At 38.8% G+C, this 12,253-nt stretch overlaps 2 protein-coding genes across 2 annotated transcripts; both read right to left on the bottom strand.

The window, feature by feature from the left end:
- Positions 1-478: 478 nt before the first annotated feature.
- On the bottom strand, positions 479-8,978 carry LOC111794115 (putative plastid-lipid-associated protein 4, chloroplastic). The gene is made up of 6 exons (XM_023676259.2): positions 8,613-8,978; positions 4,238-4,351; positions 2,938-3,033; positions 1,927-2,001; positions 978-1,045; positions 479-686 (listed from the first exon to the last, which is right to left on the bottom strand). The coding sequence occupies exons 1-6, from the start codon at positions 8,916-8,918 to the stop codon at positions 614-616; spliced, it is 732 nt and encodes a 243-aa protein (XP_023532027.1). The 5' UTR covers positions 8,919-8,978; the 3' UTR covers positions 479-613.
- A 1,264-nt stretch (positions 8,979-10,242) lies between these two features.
- On the bottom strand, positions 10,243-11,858 carry LOC111792825 (polygalacturonase-like). Its single transcript, XM_023674418.2, has 4 exons — positions 11,379-11,858; positions 10,996-11,285; positions 10,678-10,906; positions 10,243-10,568 (listed from the first exon to the last, which is right to left on the bottom strand). Exons 1-4 carry the CDS (start codon positions 11,814-11,816, stop codon positions 10,350-10,352), a joined length of 1,176 nt encoding a protein of 391 aa, XP_023530186.2. The 5' UTR covers positions 11,817-11,858; the 3' UTR covers positions 10,243-10,349.
- Positions 11,859-12,253: the final 395 nt, after the last annotated feature.

Here is a 12,253-nt window from a genome sequence, read left to right as displayed (position 1 = left end):
TTTTTTGAAAAAATTATAAAAAATTCAAGGTATTAAATTTTAAAAGTTTTATATAATAATTATTTTATAACATAATATATTATATACATTATTTAACAAAATCTAAATAATTAAAAAAAAATACTTTTGAAAATCTAATTCTTTAATTTAAAATTTAATTATAAATCTGAAGAGAAAAAGATAATAAATAAATAAATAATAATAATAATAAATAAATAAAATCTTAATTGCATACAAATTAATAATATGTGTATGAATCACAATTAGAAATATTTGGGTAAAAGACAAAACTTGGCTACCAAAAGGAACTCTTTGACTTAATTTGAATTTAAACCACAAAAATACATTTATTCAAATAATTTTTTTTCTCATTGGAAAACTAAAAAAAAAAAAAAAAAAAAAAAAAAAAAATCAACTTTATATTTAAATATATTTAAATACATAAATTCACTTTTTTTCGTAAATGACGTTACGAGGATAAATAAAGAGTTTAAATTATAATTTAGAATAACCTCCGTGATTATTTCTAGATTACACTTAGGAGAGATTCTTACGGTATAATTTGGTATATAATAAATATACATATTATAAGATAATAGTAAAGAGATTAATGTTATACTGGTACCCGATAAGAAGGGTCGATCATCTTCAAGATAAAGAGGTTCCCTTTGTCACCTCGAGATATTCTGTCAAAATACAATGATATAACAGTTTAATAACATTGCCAACCTAATCGTAGTTCAAGTGTTCAACAGGTTAAGACATATTCTCGATTAAGATGTCAGAGGTTCAAATTCCCAACTACATGTAATATCGAACGGAAAAAAGTTTAATAACACTATGGTGATGATGCATGAATAAAAGTAATCTCAACCAAATGCTAAGTTTGATTACGAAAATTTATTTCGAATTGACCCTCAATCCCGCGTCTAGAAGAAACTAGAAAACGATAAGAAAAATTTAGCACGATAACTTACCGCAACTCTTCATCTAAATATGTGATTTCCAGTTCACCACGCGCTCTTCCTGGCGCTTTAACTGGTATCTGTTGTTCAAGACACGAACAAAAATTACATCATGATATGAAATTACAACCGATGAAAGATTGTGAGATATTCAGCGCTTAGCAAAGAATATGATTCCATTCTACCATAGCTAGTTAACGATGTGCCTTGACTTACTTTGTCGTTTAAGCTACGTGTTATGATCTTGGTCTTGTACCCTTGGATTGGAGTCCCTTTATGTAATTTGTTTTGAGCTTCTTTTGTTCGGGCGTATTTCTCGTAAGCTCTCGTATTCTTTCATTTCTTTCAATGAAATCTCCAAAAGAAAAAAGAAAAAGACAAAACACGAAGGAGATCTATTCTTTCTATGCAAGGTCGTAAGTCCTATAAAAAAGACATTCACACAATCCACTAATGTAATTGTAACAGTCCAAGCCCACCGCTTACAGATATTGTCTCTTTGGGCTTCCCCTCAAAGTTTTTACAACGCATCTGCTAGGAGAGAGGTTTCCACACTCTTATAAAAAAATGCTCGTTCTCCTCTCCAACCAATGTGGGATTTCACAATCCACCCCCCTTCGATGCCCAATGTTCTCACTGACACTCGTTCCCTTCTCCAATCGATATGGGACCCGGGGTTCAGCCGCCTCGCTAGCCCATCGTCCAGTGTCTAGTTCTGATACCATTTGTAACTGCCCAATCACCGCTTGCAGATATTGTCCTATTTGGGCTTAAAATGCATATGCTAAGGGAGGTTTCCACACCCTTATAAAGAATGTTTCGTTTTCCTCCCTAACCGACGTAGGATCTCACGGTAATTCTCAATTCTTTTATTTCAAGAACCCGAGTCCCAGAGTCCGAGAAATAAAAGCACAATATAGTTTGATAGATATGTAATAATCAAAGAAAGCAGATGACTTACCAGACCAAGAATTTTGAAAGTGTCAAATTGAACAGCTACTTTTCTTGTGTTTAAAGGCTTCAAGTTGGCTGTGACCTATAAAAAGGACAAGAATGTGAATACATCATCTCATTGAGAAAAAATAGATAAGCATTTCTTTGATATATTGTTAGATTCTTTTAGCAATGATTCTTTTATCTCAACGATTAAACATACATAGGAGGATGGACAAAAGACGGTGTGTCAGCAAGGACGCTAGGCCCCGAAGGGAGGTGGACTAGGGGGTCCCATATCGATTGGAGAAGGGAACAAGTGCGAGCGAGAACGCTAGGCTCCGGAGTGGGGTGGATTGTGAGATCCCACATCGGTTGGGGAGGAGAACGAAAACATTCTTTATAAGGGTGTAGAAATCTCTCCTTATGAGACACGTTTTAAAAACCTTGAGGGGAAGTCCGTAAGAGAAAGTCCAAAGAAGCTAAGCCTTCTCCAATCGATGTGGGACCCTCCAATCCACCTCCCTTTGGAGCCAACGTCCTTGCTAGTACACCACCTCGTGTCAACCCCCATTCGAGGCTCAGCCTTCTCGTTGGCACATCGCCCGATGTCTGGCTCTGATACCATTCATAACATCCCAAGCCCACAACTAGCAAATATTGTCCTCTTTGAACTTTCCCTTTCGAGGTTCCTCTCAAGGTTTTTAAAACACGTCTGCTAGGGAGAGGTTTTCACACCCTTATAAAGAATGTTTTGTTTTCCTCCCCAACCGATGTGGGATCTCATATCTTCCTACTGTTGCTTCTACGTCACCCAGAGTAACAAAAAGTTTACCGGACAAGGATAAAGCTTAGCTACTACAGTAAACTTTACAGATGTACTTTTTTACCACAGTCTTCAAACTATAAATTGCAAAGGCAGAAGTTACATTACGTAAAAATATGATCCATTGACACACGAGTATAATTAGGCAGTAAAAGAGAGAGATTGAGTAATCTCTCATTAAAAACAAATAAAATGAAGAACAGTAAGTTATACCTGGTTGAAGAATGGCCAAGATTCCATATTTTGAGCTCTTAGTGTATCTACATTGATTCCTTGATAGTTTGTTCTTGATCTTAACAACTTGGGCCTCTATCAAAATATAAAAATATGACTAAGAATCAATCAGAATGAAATGAAAATAGGAATATGATTCCTTTTGATGTTGTTTACTCGGAAATCGAAAAGCACAGGAATTAGATAATATGATAATTAGTCGATGTGGGACTCCTCTCCCAACAATCCTCAACAATCCTACCCTCGAACAAAGTACACCATAAAGCCTCCTCTAAGGCCTATGGAGCCCTTGAACAACCTCCCCTTAATTGAGGCTCGACTCCTTCTTTGGAGCCCTTGAACAAAGTACACCCTTTGTTCGACACTTGAGTCACTTTTGAGGCTCACAACTTATTTGTTCGACATTTGAGGATTCTATTGACATGACTAAATTAAGGGCATAACTCTGATACCATGTTAGAAATCACGAATCTCTACAATGGTATGATATTGTCCACTTTGAGTATAAGCTCTCATCGTTTTGCTTTTGGTTTCCCCAAAAGACCTTATACCAATGGAGATGTATTCCTTACTTATAAAACCATGATCAACCCCTTAATTAGCCCATGTGGGACTCCTCTCCCAACAATGCTCAACAATCCTCCCCTCGAACAAAGTACACCATAGAGCCTCCTCTAATGCCTATGGAGCCCTCAAATAGCCTCCCCTTAATCGAGACTCGACCCCTTTGGAGTCCTTGAACAAAGTACACCCTTTGTTTGACACTTGAGTCACTTTTGACTACACTTTTGAGGCTCACAACTTATTTGTTCGACATTTGAGGATTCTATTGACATGACTAAGTTAAGAGCATGACTCTGATACCATATTAGAAATCACAAATCTCCACAACGGTATGATATTGTCCACAAAAGGCCCCATACCAATGAAGATGTATTCCTTACTTATAAACCCATGATCAACCCCTTAACTAGCCAACGTAGGACTCCTCTCCCAACAATCCTCAACCGGCATTATATCGGTCAAAGGTTTTAATCCCCATTCCCACATTTTGTTGAGCGTTTTTTTTATAATTCTAACTCCTTTCCTTGTTTTAGGCAAGTATTTTTTGATGGCCTTACTTATGTTATCACATTTTCCTTAACTAAAGATGGTGTCTTATCAATAACAGCTGATAAAAGATCTTAATATCAATCAAAATTCTTCATGTCAACCAGAGAGATAGAAAAACAGCATAAATAGTTGCGAGGAAGCATGTCATAATGAAGTATCCAGCTACCTCAGTTTGCAGAATTGATGTTGATGTGGTATATATGAGCTCCCATTTCCCATTTAGTAAATCAGATTTGAGTGGTTCCTTTGTTGGGTTAACTGCTTCAAGCTTACGTGATATCTGTTGGTTTAAATATATCAAAATGAGATGAAAAATTATGCTATGATTTATTAAAAGCGAATATAAATAGAAAATTGACCATGGCCCAGATCCACCGCTAGCCGATATTGTCCTCTTTGGGCTTTCCCTTTCGGGTTTCCCCTCAAGGCTGGGCTTTCCCTTTCGGGTTTCCCCTCAAGGCTTTAAAACGCGTCTGCTAGGGGAAGGTTTCCACACCCTTATAAATGGTGGTTTGTTCTCCTCCCCAACCAATGTGGGACATCACAATCCACCCCCCTTCGGGGCCAGCGTCTTTACTGACACTCTTTCCTTCCTCCAATCAATGTGGGATTGCCCCCATATCCACCCCCTTTGGGGCCCATACTGGCACACCGCCTCGTGTCTACCCCCTTTGGGGAACAGTGAGAAGGCTGGCACATCATTTGGTGTTTGGCTCTGATACCATTTGTAACGGCCCAGATCCACTGCTAGCAGATATTGTCCTCTTTGGGTTTTCCCTTTCGGGCTTCCCTTCAAAGCTTTAAAACGCATCTGCTTGGGAAAGGTTTCCACACCCTTATAAATGGTGGTTTGTTCACCTCCCCAACCAATGTGGGACATCACAATACAATAAGTTATAAAGTTGGAATTTAATGCTCATTTCAAAGAAGGAAAAGGCCTTCAAATTTGGAATTTTAGGCTAATTACCTATGCTATTATGGTCTACTAGATCTTAGCTAAGGTGTTAGTTGTCACGGTCATGCTTGTCTAAGGCGTGTTGTCTGTGGACGTGTGTTGGATGTTCTGATCATGCTTGTCTAGGACGTGTTGTCCATGACCGCATGCCCGTTCCAAACTCCTTTTACTAGCTTTCATGTTAAATAGGCCTTTACTACTCTTGTTGTGTGAATACGGGGTGTATGACCAGTCATCAAAATCATGTCTACATCCGCTAGGGTTAAATTGCCCCAAAATGTACTATGGAAGATGTGACTAGTTGTCAATTCTTCCTACCTGGGTTATATGCTATCAAAGTCATTGTTGTTGTTTATTCGGTTTTAGCCTATAACATTGTTTTCTTTAAAATTGTTTTCAATGTATTTCTTCGCTCACGTTTTTCTAAAACATTTCTCTCAAATGTGACTGGAGGCTCGAACATATGCCAATATTGTCCATGAAATCCGAATTTCACATGGCTGACTTGTTCACTAGGTTAGAACAAGTGTCACACAATCGTTGTCCCGTTGCCGCATGAGTCCAATTGTGACACTAGTCGCCCATTCTATAAAAAAAGTCTTCTTTCCACTTCCACATGGTACTTTTATGGTCAACTTGGTACTTTTATGGTTAAGTTGACTTCAAGGTACAGGTAGAAATGATGTCATCCAAATAAGAAGTCTTCCTTTATATCTTTCCTAATTAGTAGGGCACCATGCACTCTGTCACAATCACACTCTCGTGGCAGAGGGACAACGATTGTGCAACACTATTTCTAACCCATTGAACAAGTCAATCGTGTGAGATTCAGACATTGCGAATAATATTAGCGTATGCTCGAGCCTCGAGTCACATTTAAGAGAAATATTTTGGAAACGTGCGAAAGGAAATGCGTTCAAAACAATTTAAAAAAGAAAGCAATGTTATAGGCTAAAATCAAATAAGCAACAACCATAGCTTTGATGACATGTAACTTAGGTAGAAAAAATTGGTTACTAGTCTCATTCTCCTATGGTACATTTTGGAGCATTTTAGCCCTGTCGAGTGTAGATATGATTTTGGTGATCGGTGTGTATTAACACAACAAGAATAGTAAATGCCTATTAACATGAAAACAAGTAAAAAGGGTTTAGAACAGACATGCAACCATTGACAACACGTCCTGGACAAACATGACCGGGACATCCGACGCGGTGTAATTGCCCAAGCCCACCGCTAGTAGATTTGTCCTCTTTGGACTTTCCCTTTCGAGCTTACCCTAAAGGTTTTTAAAACGCATTTGCTAGGGAGAGGTTTCCACACCCTTATCAATAATGTTTTGTTCTCCTCCCCGACCAATGTGGGATCTCACAATCCACCCCCTTTCAGGGCCCAGCGTCATTGCTGACACACCGCCTCATGTCCACCCCCCTTCGGGGTTCAGCATCTTTGCTGGCACATCGCCCGATGTCTATCTCTGATACCATTTATAATGGCCCAAGCCCACCGCTAGCAGAAATTTTCCTCTTTGGACTTTCCCCTTCGGGTTTCCCCTCAAGTTTTTTAAACCACATCTACTAGGGAGAGGTTTCCACACTCTTATAAAGAATGTTTCGTTCTCCTACCCAACCGATGTGGGATCTCACACACATCCACAGGCAACACGTCTTAGACAAGCATGACCGTAACACTCAACACATTCAACTCAGTATAGTAGCAGCCAATCAACCAGATCTTCTTTAATCAAGTCAATACATTTTCAATAGATTATATAGTTTTTTAATGAATAACGGACCTTTCCTAGAGAAAACATGATAGAATACACATGCATAGGGACTCTAAACAAGTAAAATAAGGCTTAGCGAGTAGTTACAAAAAGGACTCGACACTCGAATCCAAAGAGAAATATAGAATCTAACAAGAGACCGCACATAGATGTAACCCTCAATAGAGCATGTTATGCCCGTTGTCATGGTATGCTTTGTGCTTTGACCAACAACGTGTATCATGCATAGCAAATCTAAGGGCCTTAAGATGTTCCCTCCGGTACCAATATCCACCATAGAAACATATGACCAAATTAAACCTCCATAACTAAGACAAAAGCATTACTTCCTATCACCTCATATTCTCAAGGAAGCTGGCTCTGATACCATTTGTAACGGCTCAAGCCCACCGCTACCAGATATTGTTTCTTTGGACTTTCCCTTTTGGGTTTCCCCTCAAGATTTTTAAAACGCGTATGCTAGGCAGAGGTTTCCATACCTTATAAAGAATGTTGTGTTCTCCTCTCCAACTAACGTGAGATCTCACAACCACCGCTAGCAGATATTGTCCTCCTTGGGTTTTTTTCTTTCGGGCTTCTCCTCAAGGTTTTTAAAATGCATCGGCTAGAGAAATGTTTCCACACCCTTATAATGGGTGTTTCGTTCCCCTCCCCCAACCGATGTGGGATCTTACAATCCACCCCTTTCGATGCCCAGCGTCCTCACTGACACTGGTTCCCTTCTTCAATCGATGTGGGACCACCCTTTCAAGACCCAGTGTCCTTGCTGGCACACCACCTCGTGTCCACCCCCTTTCGGGACTCAGTCTCCTCACTGGCACATCGCCTAGTGTTTGGCTTTGATACCAACGGTAACAGCCCAAGCCCACCGCTAGCAGATATTTTTTTCTTTGGGCTTTCCCTTTCGGGCTTCCTCTCAAGATTTTTAAAACACGTCTACTAGGCAGAGGTTTCCATACCTTATAAAGAATGTTGCGTTCCCCTCTCTAACAAATGTGTGATCTCACAACCACCGCTAGCAGATATTGTCCTCTTTGGGCTTTCCCTTTCGGGCTTCTCCTCAAGGTTTATAAAACGCGCCTACTAGGGAGATGTTTCCACACCCTTATAATGGGTGTTTCGTTCCCCTCCCAAACCGATGTGGGATCTTACAATCCACCCCCTTCGGTGCCCAGCATCCTCGCTGACACTCGTTCCCTTCTTCAATCGATGTGAGACCACCCCTTCAGGACCCAGAGTCCACCCCTTCACACCATCTCGTGTCCACCCCCTTTCGGGACTCAATCTCCTCACTGGCACATCGCCTAGTGTCTGGCTTTGCTACCAACGGTAACAGCCCAAGCCCACCGCTAGCAGATATTTTTCTCTTTAAGCATTCCCTTTCGGGCTTCCCCTCAAGGTTTTTAAAACGCGTCTACTACGGAGAGGTTTCCACACCTTTATAAAGAATGTTTCATTCTCCTCCCCAACCGACATGAGATCTTACAACCTCCAACACCACAACATAACAAAGAACACACCGCTATGCACACTAAAGAGGAATGTCGTTGAACATCGTCCAAAGTGTATAAACTCTCATGTAAAATTTTCCACACAAAAAATGTAACTTCTTAGAGATTTGAACATGGTCCTTGGACATATAGTTAAAGTATAAGTTCTAGTTCCCTCTTACTTCTAGCCATATAAAATCGTCTATCACATTGTAGTGGCCTTTCCGTATAAATCCTCCTTCAAATTGAAAATTTTCCATTTTAAACTACAGCACAATAAAACTTCAAAACTGAGATAACGATACCAAACCTGATCGACCATTTCCTGGTCTTCAGGGGTGGCCTCAGCTCCTCGATCAAGGGGCGCAATCGCCTCAAGAAGCTCCTCTTTAAGAGCACCAACATCTTTGCCCTTCTTCAAAAAGGCAGGAAAGAAAGAGATTCGGAGCCTCCACTTGTCGGACGGTGCAGCGGTGAGGAGCTTATTGATCGAAGTTGGGGCGGCGGAATTGGGGTTGGAGGGGATGCGAAGGAGAAGCCGGGCGGATTGGGATGTTGGAGGAGGCGACAGTTTGAGGGTCGGAGTAATTGTAGATGAGGATAAGGCCATTGCCATTTTCTTCTCTCTTTGATTGCCAAAGAGCTCTGCGAAAGAGAATCGGTTGCCATATGTATGGTTGTGGGCTCGCTGCTCTTATATTAATTTGGGGATTTTTTTTAAATGTTGATTTTTTTTTTTGGAAATTAAAAAAAAAAAAAAAAAAAAAAGAGAGAGAGAGAGGAGAAATAGTAGGTTATTGGCTCGTATGGCTCGATAATTTTACTAATCGCAACTATGGATAACTCGATAAGTACGAACTATATTAAAATAGGATTACAATCAAACTCAACCCTTCCGTACTTTTAAGATTATTATGAAAATTAAGAAAATATGTAACGTTTGTTACCAATGTTAGTGATGTGTTGTGACTTGTGAATGTTTGATATTTGAGTCTTATGAGAATAGGGTTATAACCCGACTCAAACTACCTGAAAATAGGGTTACAATCCAACTCAACCCATATGATACGTTTTAAATTATTATGAAAATTAAGAATATTTGATTGTGACTTGTGAATGTTTGATATTTGAGTCTTATGATAATAGGGTTAATAACCCGACTCAAACTACCTGAAAATAGGGTTACAATCCAACTCAACCCATATGGTACGTTTTAAATTATTATGTAAATTAAGAATAATTGACGTTATTGATGTTAGTGGTACATTGTGACTTGTGAATTTTTTATATTTTGAGTTTTATGAGTATAGGGCTATAACTCAACTCGAACTACCTGAAAATAGGGTTACAACTCAACTCAATCCTACCATATTTTTAAAATTATTATGAAAATTAAGAATATTTGACGTTTGTTACTGATGTTAGTGATACGTTGTAACTTGTGAATGTTTGATGTTTGTGTTTTATGAGAATAGGGTTATCTGAAAATTGGGTTATAACCCAACTCGACCTGAAGATAGGGTTGTAACTTCACTCAACCCTACCCTACATTTAAAATTATTATGAAAATTAAGAATATTTGACGTTTGCTACCTATGAAAGTTAAGGAAATAGGATCTCAATCAATATATGACACTCGAGTAAAAGAGTGAGACATAAATATAGAGACCACATCTGAATGAGAGTGATCGTCTAAGAAAAATTTAAAAGAACTAAAAGTTTATGCCTATAAAAGCTATGTGTTTTCCCGTTAAGTGGTTCAATAATAGAAACTTCATAATTAAACAAGCTTTACTTAAAGCAATTCTATGTTGGGTGATCTCTTAGAAATTTTCTTATGATGTATGCGAATGAGAACAAAGCATATTGGAAAGACTTGTGTTGATCTATGAGAATAATTTTCACTCGAGGAAGTAACATAATCATGTCGCTGGAACATAGGAACAATGATCAAGTATCAAATCTAATAAAAAAATAATTGATTTATTGTTTTGTTTCACATATACATCCACACATTTACCATATAAGTTTCATCATATAAGTTTCTCTACAAGCAATTACTCGGTTCAACACTACCGGTAGCTGTTCCTCCTACATGGCTACACGTCGCTCCAGCTATTTGATCCTTATAAGAAAGTTTTACGTCCTCCATTTTTATTCCACTGCATGGATTTGTTGGACTACAATCAAATTTCACTGCAATTTGAGTGGCTGATGTTCCATGAATGTCTTGGTACGTCACGTCACTGATTTTGACGCCAGAAGCCTGTTTGATGCAAACAAGAAGAAAATTAAAGAAGGGTTAACAATCGAAATATGATCGAGAGCCATAAATTAAAAGTCCATTTGAATTGCTTACAAATCATGTATATTACCTGACCCGGACAACCTTTGTGACTTGGGCAATAATTTTGGTCAATAACAATTGGATTTTGAACATTGTCCATAACAATATGTTGGAAGAGAATATTCTTAACAAACCCATTGCTTGGCCTACCCCATGCCTTGATTCTCACCCCGTTTTGGGTGCGTGAAAATAAAGCTTTTTTAACGGTCACGTTCTGCACTCCAGCCTCTTCTAAGTCCTTTGCTAGACTTCCAATGCTACAAAATCGACCAAACATATTTACCCATAAGTTTTACATTTTTTTTTTCACACAAATTTTGAATATAATAATAATAATTGAACATACCTTATTCCATGACCGGGCCCACAAACAATATTCTCAATCCACAAGTTGGAGGTCCCAGGACCGATGGATATGCAGTCATCTCCCGTGCCTATCTTGGAGTTGAGTATAGTTACATCAGATGATAGTTGTACGTGAATACCATCAGTATTGGGACTATTGCCAGAAGCCAAGACCTTAAGTCCTTTCATTTTGATATTTTGGCAACCATTTACGACTATATGGAACATTTGACTATTGAGTGATGTTAATGCACTAAGCACTACATTCTTGGAGTTGGAGATTTCAATTGTCTGCATGATTAAACATGTAATGAACTAAATAAATGAAAGTGCTAATTATTTATCATAGAGATAGTAGATTAATAATGAGGTTAAATTTCATACCGTGGCCCCACTAGGACAAGTCTTGGTCGAGTTCTTGCATGCCCATAACCCACTTCCTTTACCATCAAGAACTCCACCTGAGATAGTTACTCCATCAACTCCTCTAAACAAGATCCAAGCTGCAGAACTGCCAATAACTTTATAGTCTGATGGAGCCACCAAAGTGCCATCAATGCGTATGAAAATTGCATTATTCTTGCACGGCCCATTGAATGTTACACTACGAAGGTAATATCTTCCTGGTGGAACATAAATAGAGGTTGGTCTCATTGAGCCACATGCATTAGCCCATGCAGTTTCAAATGCTTGCGTTGAGTCAGATTTGCCATCGGGCTTGGCTCCTAAACTCACAACATTATTTGAGAAGGCAATGGCAGAGGAGGAATAGAGGAACATAAAAGGAAAGAAAAGAAGAAGAAAGGCTCTAAGAATAGTCATTTTGGGTGTGTGTTTATGAATATGGTTTGGTATTTGGGAGAAAAGAGAAGGAAAATAGAATGAAATGATGGTGTGGAGTGGAGAGGTTAGTGATGGTATTTGTAGAATGATGAAAGAAAAGAGTGAATAAAATATGAAAATAAAGAGATAAGGTATGCCGTCGCTTTGGTTGAGAGGATTTGAAAGGGGTCTGCTTTGATTTATTATGAGGTAAACATAGTTTGTAGCGTAAACAACATGAAAAGAAGTTGTCAAACAAGGGAATTATTAAATAATAAGATGAAAGAGAGTATTTGTGTGTATATCCATAATCCAAGTGGCTTAGGGTTTACACAAACAGAGTTGGCCGTTCAGCCACCAAAAACATGACAGTGAACAGCCCAAGCTATTCAACCCTAAAGCTACGCTGTTTTCTCCTTCCTTTTTCCTCTTTCGTG

Source organism: Cucurbita pepo, chromosome 4, assembly GCF_057944985.1.
Source record: "Cucurbita pepo subsp. pepo isolate OVF chromosome 4, ASM5794498v1, whole genome shotgun sequence".
In the NCBI taxonomy this organism is placed as follows: Eukaryota; Viridiplantae; Streptophyta; class Magnoliopsida; order Cucurbitales; family Cucurbitaceae; genus Cucurbita; species Cucurbita pepo.
This window is presented reverse-complemented; position numbering and strand designations above follow the sequence as displayed.